The sequence below is a fragment of the Pleurodeles waltl genome, chromosome 9 (assembly GCF_031143425.1).
Source record: "Pleurodeles waltl isolate 20211129_DDA chromosome 9, aPleWal1.hap1.20221129, whole genome shotgun sequence".
NCBI lineage: Eukaryota > Metazoa > Chordata > Amphibia > Caudata > Salamandridae > Pleurodeles > Pleurodeles waltl.
This window is the reverse complement of record NC_090448.1, coordinates 472,227,937-472,249,382: the sequence shown is the minus strand read 5'-3', so window position 1 is coordinate 472,249,382 and position 21,446 is coordinate 472,227,937. Positions and strand designations below refer to the sequence as shown.

General features: G+C 44.3%; 1 protein-coding gene across 2 annotated transcripts in view; it reads left to right on the top strand.

Annotated features, from left to right (window-relative positions):
* Nucleotides 1-21,446, top strand: part of TRAF3 (TNF receptor associated factor 3) — a 392,193-nt gene that overhangs the window by 281,857 nt on the left and 88,890 nt on the right. For both annotated transcript variants that reach the window (XM_069207300.1, XM_069207301.1), the window contains one exon: nucleotides 21,161-21,328. In XM_069207300.1, the coding sequence (XP_069063401.1) occupies nucleotides 21,161-21,328 (168 nt within the window). The remainder of the gene's footprint in view (nucleotides 1-21,160; nucleotides 21,329-21,446) is intronic.

Here is a 21,446-nt window from a genome sequence, read left to right as displayed (position 1 = left end):
TTGGATATGCATAATGTGGAATCCTATGCCACGGACAAGTACTTAAAGTTTTTCTGCTCCATGTAAATAAAGCACCTCATTGAACATTAATGATGTAGGTACCCACTTCAGAAGTGTTCTTGCCTAGTGACACCTACCACAGTGTATGTTGCATCAGATTTGTATTTAGAGCAAGGCATGTTATTTTAAACACCTGCCCATGCAAATATATTTAAGAGCTCTGGAAGTGTACTTAACTATCGTGGTGACTAATTCAGCCTTGAATGTCATCCAAATAACAGCTAGAGAAATGCATAATTAGCCAACTTCATGACGAATAGCCAGAATAATTTAATCTCATTAGGCAGTGTGTTCAGCCACTGTGAAGTGGGGCCTAAAAAGTGTGGTCCACTTATCATCCAGTATCTGTGAGTTGTTTACAAAGAAAGAAACATTTGTAAGGTGATATGCAGACAAAAGAGTATTTCTCATAAAGAGAAAGCATGGCCTACACCTAGAAATAATACTAGACAGCTGGTTATGGGTTGCACATTTACATGCCTAAAACTCACAGGCATTGGTCCTTTTCAAATGACACATAAAATTACGCAAATAGATAATTAGCATGTAATTATTAAATCCACTGCTTTTACTTGCTTAACAAAGTACATATATATCAGTAACTAGAATCTAGTGTTGAGATGTTGCCTTGACTTGTGGCGTGGCTTGACCATGCAAGATGACAGTTCGTCTTTAGGCGAGCTCCGCTCTGTAGGGCCAAGATATCCTGCTGTAATTGCTGCACCTCCCCAGCAAGCACTCACAGACTGATGGGGCTCCGATTCCAGCGCCGATAGATGGCAGAGAGGAGAATCCACTATACCAGGCCGCCAGAGTCATCATCACTCAATTAGAGGGGGTGGCCTGCCATATGACCTCCAACAAAGCTCCCCTGGGCACCTGACACTTGAGCGGTGCCTAGGGACATGCAGAATTTGCCGACTCTGGGCCTGGGGTACAGCTGCACGCGCCCTTTGGGTAAACGCTTATCTACCTTTTGGCCCTCTCCTACCGGAGACATCCTGATGGAGTGCCAGGCTGGGGAGATGCTCCATTCAGACCTCATCGCATCAGATGCTGGCGGCATTACCACTGACTAGGGGGGACAGACTGCCTCTCCTACCCCCACCCCAGGTGCCTGCTGAACCTGCAGGGCGTGTGAGACAACTGCGCGCATTTCAGGTGAACGACCAATAGCCCCACAGCCCCTCTCCCATCTACGCTGTCTCCACAGAGCTGCCAGCTTGGAGGGCCGCTCCACCTGTCCCTGTGACCGCCAATAGTACCACCTCACTGCAAGCCCTGGCCGGGTCTCCATCATTGACCACAGAGGGCCTTAACACTGATGCGGGTGCCACCCCACACCTTTGAGATTGACCCTCCTTGCAGGGCCCGGCCAAAGCGGCCTGCCCAGGGACTCTTTCTTCTACCTTCACGGCTTTCGCTTAATTCTGGGCACCTCACCTCTGGCACTTGCCAATCACTTTCAGACTGTGGATCACCAGTGTGGACCGAGTGTCCATCGGCTTGGGGGTCCTCCACCCGGAGAGACTGGGCCTGTCAGCCCACTGATCCAGTGCAGCCACAGACACGATGGAGGTTCATGTGGGGGGTCCCTGACTACAGAGACAAGAGCCTTTGCTGGTCCCACAGTCCCACCTGTAACTGGGTGTGATGAGCCACGTTGGGAACGGGCCGAGAGAGAAGGCTGCCACCTGATCATCCAGGAGGAGGCCTGCACTATCATTCCTCCTGTAGCTGCTCCCTGATACTCGGTCACTGGTCAGGTGGAGATGGTGTGATCGGAGACACTGAGCGCAGAAGACCTCATACAGAGGAGGACCGTGCCATGCAGCCCGATGCTGACATGGGACCTCAAGCACACCAATCAAAGACTATACTACTGGGGTGCAGTCCACCTGGCCACCCTTGCAACACCACACAGTGAACCCCTGGACTCCTCTGGCTCCTCCGCAGGCAGTCATTCCAGAGGGTACAAGACTACAGGAGTAAGCTCCCAGACGACTGGAGCCAACTTCAGTGCTGAAGGGACTCCTGACCCATACACCTAGCATACATGCTCTCCTGACACTGCTGTGTCTACATAGAGACAGGCTTGGCTTGCAATGGGATCCTGGGTCCCATCAGGAGGGTCCTCCAGGCTGCCATCTCTGGCAGTGGAGTCTACAGACTATCCGGACCATGAGTGTCTGCTGAAAACGTAAGCCCCAGCTACTCAAGACAAGATGGCTGCCATCCTGTAAGCCATTACAACTTCCCATTCATCTGTGGAGACCAAGATTGGGGAGCTCCGAGCTGAACTCAGACTGTTACGGGATGACCAACGAAAACTGGCCTCCAGAGTGACAGACATGGAGTACGCTCTGTCAGGTATTACACCACAGTAAGAAGCCCATGGAAAATGTATATGCGATCTCACTGAGCACCTTAAGAAACTTGAAGATCATGCTGAAGATACAGAGGGCTGGGCACTTCGCAACAGCATTCGGGTAGTGGTTCTCCCAAAGGTCCTGGAGGACCCAGAAAGTATGATACCTTACCTGTAAACCTGGATCTGATCCTTTACTCCAGCCTCAGACCTCTCTGCATTCTTCTCCTTTGAATGGGCCCATCATGTTCCCGCCCGACATCCACCACCATGCTCTCTATCTCACCCTGTTATAGCCCGCTCCTCCACCATAAAGACAGAAGCACTATCCTCCAAGCAGCTCGAAGAGTGGGCTTACTGGAGATCGAGAACAGCAGAGTATCCATATTCCCATACTTCAAAGTGGCTGTCCGTCAGCATTAATAGTTTCTTGCTGTGAAGCGCTGACTCTGTAAACTGTAAAACTGTAAACTTTGCACTTGTATAGCGCGCTACTCACCCGTTAGGGTCTCAAGGCGCTGTACTCATACCGCTATGGAACCCCTCCTGGCTTTTCCCTGTGAGGTGCCCACTCCTGGGCCAGGCATCCAAGCGCTTTTGGGGCCGTTGTGGAGATTAAGCAAGCTATTGCCCAGAGTTGCAGAGTGGGACCCAATAATTAGATTAGGCACCGAGGCGAGAATGATCTGGTCTAAGTGAATTGAGCCCAAGACCTGCCGAAGCGGGACTTGAAACCTGGTCTTGAGCCAGACTCTGCTTCAGGGTCTGCCGCTCTAACCATTGTGCCACACTTCTCCACTGAGATATGAACCTTCCATATTCATTGTTATTCCCAGCAAAACTTAAAATTATTCAAGACCAGCGCGCCAATTTCTTTACTGACCCCTCATTTGCCTGGGACAGGATAGAGCACCAGGCCAATCCTGGTACCTTGTCTTCAGAAGGATCTGGAATTAAATCAAATGCCCGCTCACAACAAAGGTGTCCGAATCACGGCTTAAAAAACTCTTCCAGCTAGCCAAGACCTCATTCCCATCAAGAGCTCCAGGTGGATCAGTGGTCGGCTATCGCCAGTGCCCTATCATTCCGTCAACCGGTGGTACCCTCGGACACTGCGTCAACAACCAGCAACAACCATCTTGACATTGACCTGACTACCTCTCGGGGTCCGTGACAGGCCCACAAGTTAACCCACAGACATTTGATGACATTCTCTGATAACCCCATTGAAATAGACAGCCGGGGTCCTCACTTGTTGTTCCTATCCCAGGGGACCTAGCGTTTACCAGTGAGCCCTCCCTAGCACCCCCCTGGGCAAGGATGACCCACCTGTGACTCCTGAGAACACTGCTGCAGCCAGACCCTGCTGGAAGCCGCCCCTATCGAGGCACCCACAAGGCACGGGCCACAGTGGTTTAGAGCCAGGTCTTCACCATGCTTGGACCCCCTTGATCGCCCCTCCGGAGTCCTCTCCCCTCTGCTTCTAGACCTCCTGCCTCTTTACTTCAGACCCTTGGTCATGACTTGCCAAAAGACTCTGTCTCCACCCCGCCATCCACGATAGACATGTTAAACTTTAGTCTGGGCAAGCAGCCTGTGGTTACAGTTCTGCACTTCCCATGTTGTTTCCACAGCTACTTCCCATCATATGCGAGTGCTATGCCACATACACAAGTACCATCGGGGGAGGAAGCAGCTATCCCAGGGTGACACCCACCTGCACTGTGACATCTCCCCATCACCATTAGATGACACGCTGTTCACAGGCACGGTTCCTGCCCCTGAATATAAGGGGCATGCAGCATGCCACCACTACTCCATATACTCCTATTCGAAACAGCAACATGCACATGTATGTTTCCTACAGGACACTCAGCTTACTATTGTGGAACTGCAGAGACTACTAAAGCGCTGGTGGGCAGCGATCTGTGGCACAACTTACTCTGCGTACGCTTGGGGAGCTTTAATTTGGATTCACCCCACCCTTCCAGTCACCGGATGTGGACAGTGAAGGCAGGTATGCTTTCGTGGAGGGACGCCTTGATGAAATCCACGTACTCCTGGGCAGTATATACACCCCAAATACAGACCAGGCTGGGTTATGGGCAATATTGTCCAGAGTTCTGATGCAGTAGTCCAACTTCCCCAGGGTCCTGGGTGGAGACTATAATAGTGTGCTTGACATCCTCCTCCATAGATCCCACCCGCTTCTCCCTCAGGCATTCACTCATGTTGATTTTGCAAACTTCATACACTGGGCCTGACATTGGTTGTTGACAGACGCATGGAGTGCCCGCCACCCTACCCTCAAACTATGCTCACACTATTCCGCCCCCACAACTTATATGTCCGCATTGATCGCTTCCTCTGCTCCTCCATTATCCTCCCACTACTCAAACACCCTGATTATTTGGGACATTTAATTTCTGATCATGCAGCACACATCATTGACATGGACTGCAGAACACCACCTGCCCTGTCCCTACTTGGCAGCTCCCCCAAGACATAATCGACGACCCCAGCTTCAAGGGTGCCCAACTCAAACATATTGGACACTATTTTGCACAAAAAAAAACACATGCCAGAGCAGGAATAGGAGCAGTGGAGTGCAATGCCTTTAAAGTAGTCGCACGTGGGATGTGCATCCAAAATGTGGTAGGAGTATGTCGGGAGCTCGAGAGGGACTTAACCCAGGTGGAGAACACCCTAACTGAGTTAGATCACTGGGCCCCACTCACTGAGGAAATTTGGTGACCCTGGCCATCAGCAAAAAGAGACAACTCACCCAACAGGAGCAGCTCCACTGTTACAACTTTATGGCATATACAGCTCAGATGCACTCTACAGGTGACAAACTGGCCCGCCTCCTTACATGGCTAATGCGCCAAGAGGTCACAGCTCCTTCCATCACAGAGATCCTCCCGGCCCATGGCCCTCCCCTCCGAACACAGTTTGATATCCTCCAAGCCTTCCACTCCTTTTATTCAACTCTATACCCCACAAGTCCAACAGACTGCTTTCAGCAGCCAGCACATTTCTGACCGGGACCCTCTTCTCAGTATATATGCACTAAAGCGAGAGGAACTTGATGCTCCTGCCTCACAGATCGAAGTGAAGAAAGCCATCCCCGATCCGGCCCGTAACAAAACACTGGGCATGGACAGCTTACCCAACGAGTACTACAACCGTTCCTCGACTCACCCTGCTCCGAAGCTGGTTGCCATGTACAACGAGGCACTCAAACTGGGAACATTGCCCCCTCCTCAGGGAATCTACCCCCACTTAGCCATCATTATAAATTAATAATTGCACAGCATGTCAATTCTCCAGCAAAACTAAACTGGTTTCCCTGAATGGCCAAACACATCAACAATTGAAATCTTCAAATGGCAACACCATAAATGTTGTGTACTGTGTCAGATGCCCATGTGGACTAGGATACATAAGGCAAACATCACAGCCAATAAAGTCATGCATACCTCAGTATGGGTCAAGGATCAGATGTGTGTGGAGCTCTTCTTGTAGAACACTTTGCGAATCTGATTCACTCAGCAGATGATATATGGTGGTCAGTCCTTTATATAATAGGGACAGATACCAAAGGACCCCCTGCCCCGACTGCTTTAAATAAAATTGGGGCTCAGCTGATTGAAAGATACGGGACAGGACGGCACAGGCTAAATGATATAAATGAAATATGGTCCTTGATTTAAAGATAACGTGGCCCTCTCTGAGATTAATACTTTCTTTGTCTGCACCCAGCTGTGTGTGTTCCATAATTGATATGCAGGAAGTCTTAAATTCTGTGTTTAATCTTTTTGATTCACACAGGACTTTAATTGTCTATAAGATTGTACCTATGATTAGGGTCTGAATACCTTTGATGTATTACTGTTTTGCATAGCTAATGTATATAGCCCTTTCCATGTTTTATTGCTGTTTGAATTTTGTGAGTGTTCAGCTACAGCCTGCTCTTGGTTGTTTTGCACCCTCTACTGCTACCTACAGTTATAATTCAAGTGTTCTCTCCTAGCGCCAGTAAGCTAATGTGGGGGTACTTTCAATTTGCTATTTATGGAGGCACGTTTGAGGTTTTAGCTCAGATAAACTGTGTGCACTGATTCTTTCAGGTGCATGCTTTAAGATGGCCGACGCCTCTTCTTAGTTCCAAGTTCCTTCTGGTACAGCCACTTGATGAAATTAGCAACTCCAGACTTCTCGCCGGCCTTTCCGAGGTGCCCGTTTCACTTCTTTACCATTATTGTGGTTGGGTTTAGGAATTTGTGTCATATTTTTGAGCTTGTTCATTTTTTTTATGTACACGTGTATGAGGTGTCGCTAGCAGCACAGCAATTACAGCACCATAATGAGCCCTCTGTTGATGCTCTTTCCAAGATGGTGCTATTTTTTTCTGGCTCCCAGCATCTGTCACGTGATGAGGTTACCAATTTTTATGCTCGCCTCTTGACCCTTGCAATCAGCTTCCACGAGACGCAAGTGTCATCCCCCCCCCCCCCCCAGTGGACACAGGAGCAATCTGCTACTGAGTATGCACCACACTTCTTGCCACCACGTTGGAGTAAGTTTGCATCCTAGTGGGGTGATAGTACCTTCCGCGCTTCCTTATGCAAAGGCATTTAGTTGTCAACCTTTCAATTTAAGTCTGGTTCTGTTTCAGATACTGGCGTGCTTTTGAACTTCGGAAAATACATATATATATATAATAATAATAATTTGTTTAGACCTTTCCAGAAGCGGGCACAGCTTTGTGCTACTCACTGGGCCCTGTTACAATACGAGCAGTGGGGTTGGGTTATTTTTGCCTAAGTGGATAGTTTCCGTGCTCATCCTACCTTGATTGAGGTAATGTGGTGCCTAGGCACCTTTAGCATACACCAGTATAGATGCTTCTTTTCACCTTTGGCTAGTCATTAGTCATTTTAGTCCCACCTATAAGCTTTGCCTCTAGTGATTTGAAGTTTGGTTAGTAACACCATCTCTTCGGAAGCACAACGGCACGGGACGGGCCTTTTACTCTTTTATCTATGCTAACTTTGATGACTCTCTTTCTTGATTTGATGTTTAGCTATGTTCGGCTTGGGGTCTTCTGGCACCAAATAATAACTTTTTCAATGATGAGGTGCTACGGTTTTACATCGCTATGCTTTTTAATTGTTCGTAAATGTATACAATGTTTGCCTACTATGTACTTCTTTCTTCATGGTCCTGAGGAGGCCCGTAGTTGACAAGGGCCGAAACCGTTGACACCTTATTTGGAGGAGTTTCATAATACTAAAAAGACATATAAATGTGTGTGGGAATTACATCTTTTGAATAGAAGTGAACAGAAGTGTCCCCTAAATATATTCTTTGTTCAAACTACCTCCTACGTGGACTGATTTCTTAAATTAAGGATCACAGCCACACAAAGTTGAGTAAAATTGGAAGATTGGAGTAAGACTGCACCAAAGTATATTTGTACCGTCAGCCAGATATCTGGCATTGTGTTTGTTTGTCTTTTGAGTTTTCTGATGTATGTGATTTGTCTTAAATGCAAACAGTGTTTTCATATTTCAGGTACTAGGCATATTAAGCAACAGGCTGCGGCATGATTCTGACGAATTATGATAAATATACTCTAAGAAATGATTTATTGTATTTTCAGTGACTAATTTGTGTATTCAATGTTGCAACTACGAATGTAGTATTTTTTTCCTATTACAAATCTTTTTTAGTGTATGCTCTTCCACGCGATGGATCTGGCGTCCTTACATTTCCCACTGTGGCCCTTATCCTTGACCTGGAGAAGGCACTTGATATGCCGTCATGAGAATATCTCTTCCAAACCCCTAGGAAGGTGGGCATAGGAAACCTGCTGCTCGCATATATGAAACTCCCCTACACGTACCTGGAATCCAGAGTGCACATTGGGTGCCTATTCTCTGCCCCCTTCCAAATAAGCATGGTGTCCTGTCTCTCCCATGTTACTTGCCATTGCAACAAGAACCCCTTACCGCCCTCCTTCGGCTGGAGAGCAAGCGATAGGGAATCCCAGTAGGGGAAGTATTCATGTGGTATCACTATATGCTGCTGATGTGTTGGTTTATCTCTGTGACATTCACGATGGCACTGATCTCATACACACCATGCTTCTGGACTTGTAGAGGACGTCCGGCTTCTGGGTTAATTGGGCAAAGTCTCATATCTTATTGTTTCCCCAAGACGAGCCTCCATTGGTAATGCAGATGGGCGGAGATCCTCTCAACTGGGCTGGGGAGACCACCCAATGCTTATGGATCCAGCTTTATCACTCACAGACCGGTCTTTTTGAGGGGAACCTAAAACAAGCCCTTACCTACCTACCTCAAATCCCAGATCCAGTTCTGGAAGCATCTTCCCTAATCAGTCATCGGAAAAATCGCCCTCTCCAAGAGTATAATCCTACCCCACCTGTTATACTACTTTGTGACTGTCCCGGTATACCCACCCAGGTAATTTTTCAGTGAATTGGATATCATGTTAGGGGAATTGTTCTGGGACGACAAATGTCATCAAGTTGCCCTCACAAAGCTCCAGTTGTGGGTGAGACAGGGCGGGTTGGGTGCTCCCTCATTCGAGTCGTACTACTTTATGGTGCAACTCCAGTGGCCCTCACACTGGCTAGCTGGGAAAAACCTATATGAAACTGCCACAACAGACAGTCCCCTGCAGGAAGCTGTACTACGTCATCTCCTAAACCCCTCAGTTAAGCTTAATCACTCATGGACAGTGCTTCTGTGGGTAGCCCACAAGTGCCTGATGCTGCTGTTCTAAATGACGTAACACATCCTACCCTATACTCTAGAGATTCCCTTCCAAGGGCTCCCCGATTTTCCAGCGGCATTTACGTGGGAAGATCTGACCCAATGCAATGATAGGTCGATCAAGACACTGTGAGACCTATTCCAACACCATTACCTCTTGTCATTTGACCAGTTGCATCATGATCATGGTATTTCTCCAGGCCAGTTCCTCCTACACTGCTAGCTATTGGCAATGTGTTGCAGGTTGTCATATATGTTCGATGAAGAGCCCCCTGCACAAGCAGTTGTCCACATGCTGTACACTGGGGACGCAGAGCGCCTCCTGATTGCCTGGCTGTGCAAAGCAATTAAAGAACATACTGGGGTAACCCTGGTATCCCTACGGCAAAGATGGACGGATGACATAGGGCGACAATTGCATGATACAGACTTGACACAGGTTCTTGACTCTCCTCGTGTTATTTCCCGCAAGTACGATTCAAATGCATCATTACACAGTCTTACACTGGGCATTCCTGACCCCAGCAAAACTCAACTGAATATTCCCCACCTCACACTTCACATGTCTCAGATCCCATTCTAACACTGCAGACCTCCGACATATGTTGTGGGAATACCCAACACTCACTGTTACACTCATCAGCCACCAAACTCACACACCTAAATTCTTGGGAGGCAACAGCCCTAGGTATCTATAAAAGGGAGCCAAAACATATAGTTAGATCCTGCTTTGCTAACTTGGTGCTGCTAAGAATCATTACCCTACACTGGAGGGCATCCCAACTGCCACCCCCGATTAGGAGGTTAAGTGGCAAAACACCCTTCTCCGGTGGGGTGACGCCAAGAGCACAAATCTACATTACGAGGAGGCCTGCTACCTCCGCAAACGGCCCATAGCTGACACCTTGAACACCATTATTACACAATTTTGTGAGGATATGCGCACAGCTGACACCCCTCCTATATCCCTGAGCAACCCTGATAGGGCTTCCCACCATGAAGGTCACACAACACACACCCAATGCTCTCCCATACCCGTCAAGTAAATGCACAATCACCCCTCCAGTACATGGCCCCTGTTACCACCATTTCTGCCACCCCCTCAGGTGTCATGCTTCATATTGTGCTCCACCCTCCACCATGTTGCTATTCCTCCCCAGACACAACAATCCCATAAGACTCGCAATACCTTGTTACCTTACCCCCACCCTCAAGTTATCATTTTAGAGGTGAATGTTAGAGGTATTGACACTGGAACAACAAGCCTCATTAACCACTTACCTCAGACTGCATGGTTAGCTTGTGTTTATTTTTTTTTATTGAGTGGAAGTTCGACCATTGTATTGCCTCCACTTTGCGCCCATTCTGTATCCAGTATGAATTCCTTCCAGATTGCTATGCTATATTATTTAATGATAGCCCTGATATCCATGTTATGTCGATATAATCTTACCAAACCATGCTGTACTGGTAAAAACCTCAATAAAAAGAGTTTTATTTTTAAAAATGGTGTTGCGTTAACTTGTACCACATTTGTACATCTACCATAAGTATATGAGATAGTGTAAATGTGATATAAATTGTATAATTATGTACTGACTTATACTATGATGACTAAACAAATAAGTTCAATCAATGACTACAATTTGAAACCAAATTAAACCCGTTTGAAACCAAATTATATCTGTTTGACCATTAGCTATATATTACTTGTGAGGAGAGAGAGCTAAATTGGGCATTTGATGGCTTATGGCAGCTTTTTTGATTGGCTGCCATCCTGTTAATTTTAAAGTTTTTTTGCTCTTATTTCAGGTATTGCACCAGTGTACATATCTGTCATTTACCTGTTTTTACTGGAATCTATGTTTGCAGTTTAGAACTACATTGACAAACAAATCTCTCTATTTTAGAGTCAAGTGGTAATCTAAAAACCTCCATTGTATGGAGAAAACACTAAGGGGGTCTTGAGACCACCAGATTCGGGGTGGGTGGCTATCGGACCGCCAAGGTAGTGATGGTCCGATCTGCTACATTTTGGCCGCGGCTGAGCCATCGTGGTCAAACCGCCAACACCGCCAGGCTGCAGTCAGACTCCAGCCTGGCGGTCCTGGCGGTTGTAATTTGCAAGGGCAGTGCTGCAAGCAGTGCTGCCCTCCAGATTACGAGTCCCATTTGCCAGCCTTTCCATGGCGGTTTACACCACTGTGGAAAAGCTGGCAGAATGGGGTGCCCAGGGCCCCCTGGGGGTCCCTGCACTGCCTATGCACTTGGCATGGGCAGTGCAGGGGCCCCATGCACAGCCCCGTCGCGCTTTTCACTGCCCGAATAACAGGCAGTGAAGTGCGCGACGGGTGCTCCTGCACCCGCTGCACTGCCACATTGGCGCCGGCTCAATGTTAAGGCTCTCTTCACCTCACAGCTGGTGGGGGGAAACACTGTTTCTGCCCACCGGCCCTGCAGTGAACTTGGAATAGGGCCGGCGGTGTCCTGGCGGCACCAGCGGTCAGCTGGCGGGTTGAGTTTTGTGGGTAGCCTCCGTTGCCCGCCAAACTCAGAATGACCCCTAAACTCTGGAGGAGAGTCGCATGACGGAATTTCTTGAATCAGACAGTTTTTAAAGTTGAGGAGGTTCCACCAGTGTATTCTCCTTTGGAGTTTGCAATTCCTCTGGACCTTAAAGTGTTTCATTATCACGTAATTAACTAAGATCTTCAAAAAGAGAACTTTCTGTGTTTTTCTAACCATTTCTGAATGCTTCAGAATCGGGGAAGGTTTACTTCTGGCTGAAGAATCCAGTCCTGCAGTACTGAGCAATTTGATTGACTGGCCACAATGGAGATGAAAATACTGTGCCCCTCATTACAAGACGTGGGGACTCTGTTCCCCATATATGATTAACAGTGTCTTGTAGGGTTTGCGACTTTGAAAGAATCCAATGTGCTACATCTGTTTTGTATTTACCTTAATCGGATTATCGTCAAAGACTTCACATGACCTGCAATGTTAAGTCAAAAGGTTGACAGGTATGTATTTGCCACTGAAGAATCATTCTGCCAGACCCTGTGGACAGCCCTTTGTAGCTTGATAAACACTACATACATTTCTGTGGTGGGCGCAATGGTATAAAACCATGGAGCTATGCATCCAACTCCAGTCTGAGATAAACCATCTGTAACTGCGACACTTAGATTTTACATTTTTCAACAATTCACAACTCTGCAAAACCTCTGGTGAAGTGCTGGAAACAAACCTCTAAACCTTATACGCATCTTCTCAACATAGAATTTGTCTGCTCCACTCTGTTACAGTTACTTAATGTGGGCACATGCCCAGATTTCCAATGGTGGGTAATCTACTGTCGGGTGTGCGGCCGTTGGGTAGGTCATGAGGAACGGACAATGCATGCAAAATTATTGCATAAGTCCTACAGCTCACACGTTCCCTAGGGGCCCTTTCCTTAATATAAGAGGGTCAACCTAAATTTAGGGCTTCTGTACCTATATGCAAGTCTTTCTCTTAATATTTCTACACATTGCAGATACACTTAGGGTTTCTCAAGTGAGGTCTAGGATTTTTGCCTGCCTTTTGGTCCTGAAGAAACGCCGACTGATCCTTTAGTGACAATATAAAGGTGAAACATGTTGACCAATATTCTAGGTTAAAGGATTATTTTTCTATTTTCCCCACCTTTTTCTTCTTTGGTGAGTGCGGGAACATTATTTCCTTTGTCACTCCCTCTGTATGCTTTTAACCTTGACATAGACCCTGTAGGGATAAATATGTTTTAGGGCCTATAGTTAATTTTAAAACACTATTTCCAGTCATTCCCTTCCCTCACCTGTAGGTTTGTGTCTATTCCTACTAGCGACAATGGCACTTATCAAAAGATCTCCAGCAAAGAGCCCCCCTGAGGGGCCGGTCGAGCATTGCAGTGCCTGCCCGACGAGGAGCAGGCCCAATGATGAAGCATGACACCCATTGGGGTGTGTGAGGGTTCCTGCTTCTAATTATAAAAGTGCCTAGTAGACCTCTGTTAAGTATCCGGGTACAATTGATCCCCCTCACTTCAGAACAATGTACCTTATTGTTTTGGATAATCGGATGTCATCAGAGGCTATGCCCTTCCTCGGAGAATTTTTTGGCCTAACTTTGAGTTTAAGCCACAACCTACTTTGAAACATACCTCTGCAGCCCATATTAGGTGCTTGGCCTTTTGCTTGCTTAATACGACTTGCACCCCAAACTCTAGTGATTTGTGAACAGTGCACCATACAACTTTCAACCTACACAAACACACTTGCTCCCAGGGCTTAAGCAGTTTCGATGCTATGACCCACAAATGTACAATCAGTAACTGTGTTGTATATGACTGCGGTGTTATTAGTAATGTCATCTGTTATGTCACCTGATGTCTCAGTCAGTGGGTAATGTCATCAATTAGGTCATTTAAGATGTCATAAGTGATGTGATATGTGAGCGATGAATAGCGAGATACAATTATAGTTAGCTCAGTAAACTATAGCTGTTGAATTGTAGTGTTTTTTTTGTTTTGTTTTAATGTTGGTTTTATATCAGTTCAACACCTGACTATAATATCACTTAAACTCATGTTTTTCAGTGAATTGCTGTTTTTTAATGTAGCCAGATCCTATTATCAAACCTTAATATAAGGTCATTTTAAACTTTACAGTGACGCTCATATATATATATATATATATATATATATATATATATTTTGCAATTTCTGAATGCATTAAGTGACACCATTAGTATGATATGACATAACATGCGATGAGAAAATACTTTTAGCATCAAAGATCTTGCAGTGACCCCATCACACCCCTTTATCATTTAGGTAAAATAGTATTTTCTGGCAACTCAAGAATCCAGCTTCTTATTATACAAAAGATTTGTATGGGGAACGGCTTTGTAAAACCTGGATTCAGTAAACATTTTGTCTTTGGAAAGTAACCATGCCATTGATTGATAATGGGTGCGTAATTGACCTCAATTATGTTTTTCCCTAGTAAGGTTTATTACATTTTATAGATAATACTTGTATTGACACATTTCTTCAAGGTTTTATTTCTAAGATACCTTATTTTCCATTATTACCTATTATTTATGGGAAGCTGCCTGGTAAAACTTGTTTTGAGCAAAATGTTATCTTTGGAAAGTCATAGTGCGATAGAATTTATAGTGGGGGAGTAACTGACTTCAAATATGCTTTTTGTGTCCATAGGAAGTTCTGTTATATTTTTTAAATAAAACGTTTTTATATTATCAATTGTCTTCAAGGTTTCTCATATGTCTTATTTTTCGTTTATTTTCGCCTGTTATGTCCTTATTTATTTGTACCTTATTTTGCCATGCCATCTGGGATGATAAAAGCCATAGGAAACATAAGAGTTGTCTTGATTGATTTTCAAAGTTAATCGCCAATTGTCCTCAATGTCCTTAATAGGACTGTGTGAATTAGGAATTACAACTTCGTAATATAACACCATTGTATGGTAATATTACCCATGTGTAAATCACTTTGCAAGTACAAATTCCGGTTTTGCAAGTGCAGATGTCATGCAAGAAACAAGCCATTTGCACACATAAGCGAAGGTTTCTGTCAAAATAAGTATTTATGCAGAAATTGTGTAAGAGAATTAGACTGGAATAATCTCATATCCTGTTAGGCAGCAAACTGCATTATTCAGAAACATTAGTGTGCACCTGCCAGATTTATGACCCACAACCCGATTTCACTGAACTGGATTCCCAACTCCTGAATTACATCAGTAGATTGGTAAATGTTGCCCACTGTGGTTACGCTTAAACTTAGTTAACTATTGTAACTTCCCTGCATTAAAATAAAACAAATACTTTACCCAGAGAGAGCAACTGATCAGAAAGCATGAAATGTCTGGTACACAGCACTATCTTCTGGTTTCGGTGTTAGTCCTTTTCAAAACCCAACTTAGCAGCACCATCCTCCAGATATCTGCCTTTGTCCTGAACTGTGTGAATCCCTGAGAATATCAAGATGTGTTAGTCTTGGTGCACAGCCAGTCTTAGTTATCACCCGCCGAAGTATCAAATCACAAAATGTGAGAACTGCAAAACATCAAGCACAATTCACCACTGTAAGGCAATCTAGCAACAGAAGGGCACTACAAGGTCTTTAATGAAGAAATCGTGTCTCTGGTGCTCAGCACGCTCATTAATATTATTGTGTTAAAATGATGGCATATTGAATTCATCCCATTAATTTCTTTAGAGTTTGAAAATATACCATGACTTGCATTAAGTGTGTTTGCTTTCACACAGACCTCTCATTGTTAGCTGGTTTAAATTTCCCTGGCTCCTCTTCAGTGGTGCTAGAACCTGACCTCTTTGTACATTCTTTGTAATGGCATTTTATGTATGTTGTTATCATTTCCGTTTTGTAATAGCCTTTAATTGACTTATTACTCTTATTTATAGTTAGGTTTGGATGTGTGTGTTAGCAGTTTACTATTGTTACTATGAGTAAGTCCAAGTATATTTTTTGCTTGCTGTTTGTATAAGGTGTTTTATTACTTTAAGGTTTATTACCATCATGTTAGTATGTTTTTTGTGAGCTTGTGGGCTCTTTCTGTAAGTATACACATTTCATGCTGTATTTCAAGAAGGGTAATTTGAAGCTTCTGATTTACTGCTGTAAGGTATATCTTATTTTATTTGCCAAATTCATACTCTTAAAACATGCCTGGATATTTACATTCTCATTTTATGCACTGTGGTCACATTGATGGATTTAACTACGATGATTTACAACCTCAGGGCTCGCAAAATCATAAAAATGTTACAAGACCTGCAGGTCGAGTAACTTAAATAATCTACTCAACCTAACTGTGATGTACTTGACCTGTAAACGGGTCTCAAATTGTGTGATCCTAGGCAAATAGTTTGCAGTGTCCCCTTTTTCATAATTCTCACATATGATTGCACCTTCAAATATGTGAGCTCAGCATTTCTGAAGTACAATAAAACTCTTTTGTTTGATTAAGGAGACTAAAGTTTGCTGCATGCATCACAAGAATCTAGCCCACATACCCATGAGGTCTAGCCCACATAGCATAGGACTTATTTTAGTTTACTTACAACATTGCCATCAGGGCAGGAGTATTTCTCAGTTTGTTTAAACACTCAATTTTAATAAATATATTACTAAGCCATGATGTGGTAACATATTGTCAGCTACACACAGTAACTTTCCAAGAAATGTCCAAAATCTTCTCCACTAACTTGCAGCTTTACTGATTAAAACCATATAGTGTATTAACAATCTGTGCAAAATTGGGTTTCAGAAAACATATCCTTTGCACGTCAACATGTAAAGTATCCTGACATGTTTTCATCCTATTAAAATATTTTTTCACCACACAGAAATATAAATAAGGGCTTTCACAGCTACTGCAATATATTTTGAAATGTTTGCACAGTGGACTTAGTCATTTACATGTTGTGTGTAAAGAAAAACCTGACACCCTATATCCTTTTATTTTACATTCTAAGCAGCAGGTCACATGGTTTCCTTACAAAGTCCTGGAACTTTGCAGTCAGAAGGAAAATTAATTGTAAGAAAAACTGACTTTTGACCTCTGCCTGTGAACACAGAGCAAATGTGACATAAGAACAAGATTTAAAGGCATCTTTTATTGCCCCTCCACTTTTCAACTGAACAGAGCACCTGTTCAGTGTCAACTGGGAGGAGTAAGTATTAGAGTAAGTATTAAAAGTAGCTCGCCAATGCGAGTGGAGTGGATTTTTCGAGCCCTGACACTATATGTTTACACTCAAGGAATTCATTCAAACCTTCTTGAGTGGATTATGATTCCTCTTCTTCCAGTGCCATTAATGAACCCCTAGCGGTTGACTTCAGGATCAGATTGAAAAAGAGCAAAATGCTGAAGTTCCCTGACCCTCGCCTATTTACTGCCCAGGTTTGATGTATTAAATGCAAGTCTCTCTCTGTTCGTCGTGAAGATTTCTGAATTGTCTTGACCAGTCAGATGATCAGACTATTTATTAGGCTGATCAGTTTATTTATTAGGCGATGCAAAGTTTTGCAATGCCCTTATCTAGCAAAATTAAATGTCTGTTCTCTTGCTTTGAATTTTTTTCTGGCTTATAAGTATATTCTGTGTTTGGTCTACCATTTATTAAACATTTTCACCAGTGATCTCTGAGTGATCATTACAAAACATGGAACCACGGTGCATGATTTCAACTGATATGCTGCCATACAGGCATAGATGTCACTATGTATAATAGTCAATAACTGTGTCTAGTGAATGCCTTCAAGAAATTATTTCTAAAATTCACTAATTTAGCTCCAGTATGTTCTGTTTAAAACTTGACCCAGCTTGACTGAGTAGTATTGTTAGCTAAATAATATTCTGCCTATATCTGTGTAAATGATTCCCTAAAGTTAACCATCCTCTGAAAGCTTAAATGTTGGTAGCCCAAAGGAAAGTAATTCTAAACCTGTCTGAGTTCCTTTTCGAATTGCCCATTAAAGGAGGAAAGGGAAGGTGATGCTTCTATCTATAGAATGACTGGTTTATTTTAAAACTCCACCATAAAGACAGGGCTGCAGACTACAGAAGTAGTGAATGTGCTGAGCTTCTGCTATTTTCCATTATATTTCCTGGTCTCATTTTAAATAATAGTTACGTTTTTAGAGATTTAAATGTTAAGCCTCGTTTAGTACATTTGTATTATGTTGATGAAATCACACACCTACTCGAAGTCTGAAAATGTCCATTACCAAAGAAAAAAAAATCTGTGATTCATTGAAATGGGAAACAAGAGGATCCCCAAGCACCATTCTAAAAGGCATGTGTGCACAGTATAAATGTATACATTTTTTATGCCCATGGCTCCACTGATCATATCATGTTGAAACTGAAAGGAAGAAATATTTGCATGTGCAGAGTCAAAACGTGGGATAGTACACATTGTACTTTCGAAATTATATGAAAATGTAAACTTTCAGTGCTGAGCAAGCTATTTGGGAATTTCTCACCAGTGGCGTAATAAAGGCCCCCGTAGCCCCAGTGGTGCGGCGGCGTCCCGAGCTCCAGAGGGCCTCCTCAGCAAAGTATACTGTGCATGGGCAGCAGGCCGCTGATTGGGTCCAGAGGTAAGGGGGCCTCCCCCCCAGGTACTTTGCAGGAGGGTCCCCTCAAGTGTTTCTCATCTAAAACTCCATATGAGTGTGAAGTTTTAAATGTCAGAGACTGCACAGCTCTGTATCATGTTTAACTTTAGCACAAAAATGGCAGCAGCTACCATAATTACGATAAGCAAAAAAAAAAACTCACATTGGCCATTGGTGCTTTGATATCCCCCAAATGGTTCAAGATTTATTTTTTTTAGACAAATTTTGAGTTTTATCCAGCATTTATCGGTTAGACTGAGTATGTAATAAGCTGTAACAATTTCAAAGTAGTGTTATCACAAATTTGTCAACAAACCTGTAGCAAGTGCGATCTGAGGAAAATAAACCAAAAAAGAAAGAACAGTCTCCCTGCCATCCCCTCCCTGTTCCCACCCCCTGGAGTGTCCACCTCCTACTGGTTCAAGATCGACTTTGGTCTGTTTTTTTTTAGTCCTCTACGTGGATCATCATTATCTACTGCCAGTTGACTGGGCTCACTTCTCAAACTGGCCTTCTGCCGCTGCAGGTGTTATCATCTGCACCGTGGACCGTTGGGCCAGCTTTGTGTCCTTCTTTTAACATACATTCTACTGCATGGTCTCTTGCAGTACAAAAACTACCATCGTCCCTCCACCCTTGCTGTACTTTTTCTGTATAGAATATCTTCTTCATTCTTTCATATTCAAAAATGATCTGTGAGTCCGGCTCCATGGCACAGTGGCTTCTGGCATTTCCATAGGCCTCTGTTTTTTGCCACTTTTCAGATTGCAGTCTATATGCGGGCTTAGTGGGTTTAATGGTTTTAATACAGTCATTGTGACTATTGGAGCAAGCTCTGTAGTACTTAACAGCCTTGTTAATATATATTTAAGTGCCTGATGTTGTTTTCCTTCCTATTAGGTAGGATAAACAATCAAGTGCTGTGAGAATAAATGCACAGGTGTAATCATCGCATTGTGTTGCATAGTTGTATATGGCTACTTTAAGGTGCAAGGGTATGGTGTAATGGGGGAATCTGTGAATCATGTTTTTCTCTGTTTAGGATTTTGAGTCCTGTCCTCTGTTTTTAATGTAATTTTTATCTCTGTTGTCACTTTTATTGGATGTTTTGTTTTACTGTTGCCTACTTTTATGGTTTGTATTTTCAAAACCGAATAAAGCTAATTTGAATTTGAATTTTTTGAGTCCTGTCTTCTTAAATACAGACGTGCAGATATTTAAGCGAGTCACAACTTGAGTAACCTGAGAAGGGGATAAGGAAGCTCACATTAGGCAGGCTCCTGCATAGGTTGCCACAAGACCCTAGTCCATAGTGGCATAGCTACCTATGGGTGCAGTGGCACCAAGACCCACATGCCGTAGGGTCCTACTGAACTAAGTTCATTGTTGCCTTTTACTAGCTGTCCATCAGGAAGAGGACCCATTTGCCTTGCTTACTGCTGAGCCCATGGCACGCTTGCTACGCTACCCCTAGCCCATAGCTTGAGTCAAAGACGGGCAAGGTAGGCCGGCCTCTGATTTGAGGTTATAGACACAAAGACTTGATAATAAAAAAAAAGTCTGCAAGGCAGGATTAAATGTTCTGTCCACACCCCTGTCTTCACAGTGTTACCCTTCTTCTCTTTACACCTGACTTATAAATCTGTGTTACCCTCATGATGTTTCCTAAATGCTGGTTCCTTGACATAAATCCTTTCCCCCCTTGCCGTTCTGTCTGTTTGGGTTAACCTTTGAACCTGTATTATTTTTCCTCATAACCACAGATAGACTCTCACCATCCAATCCGTTTCACCTACTCCTGTGCACACATCCCTTTTCTTGCAGCATTATATCACAACGCTTGTCTTGCTCTTTTGGCGAGGTCTCAAGGGCATCTTTAATAATTTTGTAATTATTTTCCCAAAATAGTCTCTTGATGAACAATTTCTAAGCTCAAAGACTTAGGGGGTGATTCCAACTCTGGCGGGCGGCTAGGCGGCCAAAATTCTGCGGCCCCCATTCGGACATTCCCGCTGGGCCGGCGGGAATGAGGCCGCAACACAGGAGCCGGCTCCGAATGGAGCCGGCGGTGTTGCGGCGGTGCGACGGGTGCAGTTGCACCCGTCGCGCTTTTCACTGTCTGCCATGCAGACAGTGAAAAGCAGGCCGGGGCCCTGTTAGGGGGCCCCTGCACTGCCCATGCCAGTGGCATGGGCAGTACAAGGGCCCCCAGGGGCCCCAGGACACCCGTTACCACCAGCCTCTTCCTGGCGGTGAAAACCGCCAGAAACAGGCTGGCGGTACGGGGGTCAGAATCCCCAGGGCAGCGCTGCTTGCAGCGCTGCCCTGGCGGATTCTCCCAGCCGGGGCAAAAACGGCGGATGACCGCCGGCCCCGTCAATCCGACCGCGGCTTTACCGCCGCGGTCGGAATGGGGATTGAAGCACCGCCAGCCTGTTGGCGGTGCTTCTGTCATTCGTGGCCAGAATGACCCCCTTAGTTTCACACTTGGGTAGGGAAACTCACGAATTAATTTCCTGCTCAAATTATGAATTAATGAAGCTCCTCTTAGAATTCTGTTTTTCATTATTTCTTTCACCTTGTTGGTTTTCGATTTGTAGGAATTCTTGATTTTCTTCCTGTCTATGTGACACTTGGGCAGATTACTATGGCCCTATTAATATAATGATTATAGGTCACCAAAATAAGAGCATGGGGTATATGTTTTAACTTTTTGTATTGCTTATTGTTCAGGTTCATCTAAAAAGCGACTGCCAGTTTGAAGAGCTCTCATGCCCTCGTGCAGACTGCAAAGAAAAGGTGCTCAGGAAAGACTTGTCGGACCACATTGAAAAGGGCTGCAAGTATCGCGAGACGACGTGTAAATACTGCAAGTGTCAAGTTCCAATTATTGAGTTACAGGTAGAATTGAATCACTTAATTTTACTTATTTTGAAATTTTGTTTAAATGACACAATTCAGATTTTGGATGGAGTTCCACCTCCTTAAAGTCTTTAAAGATTGTAGGATTTGAAAAGTG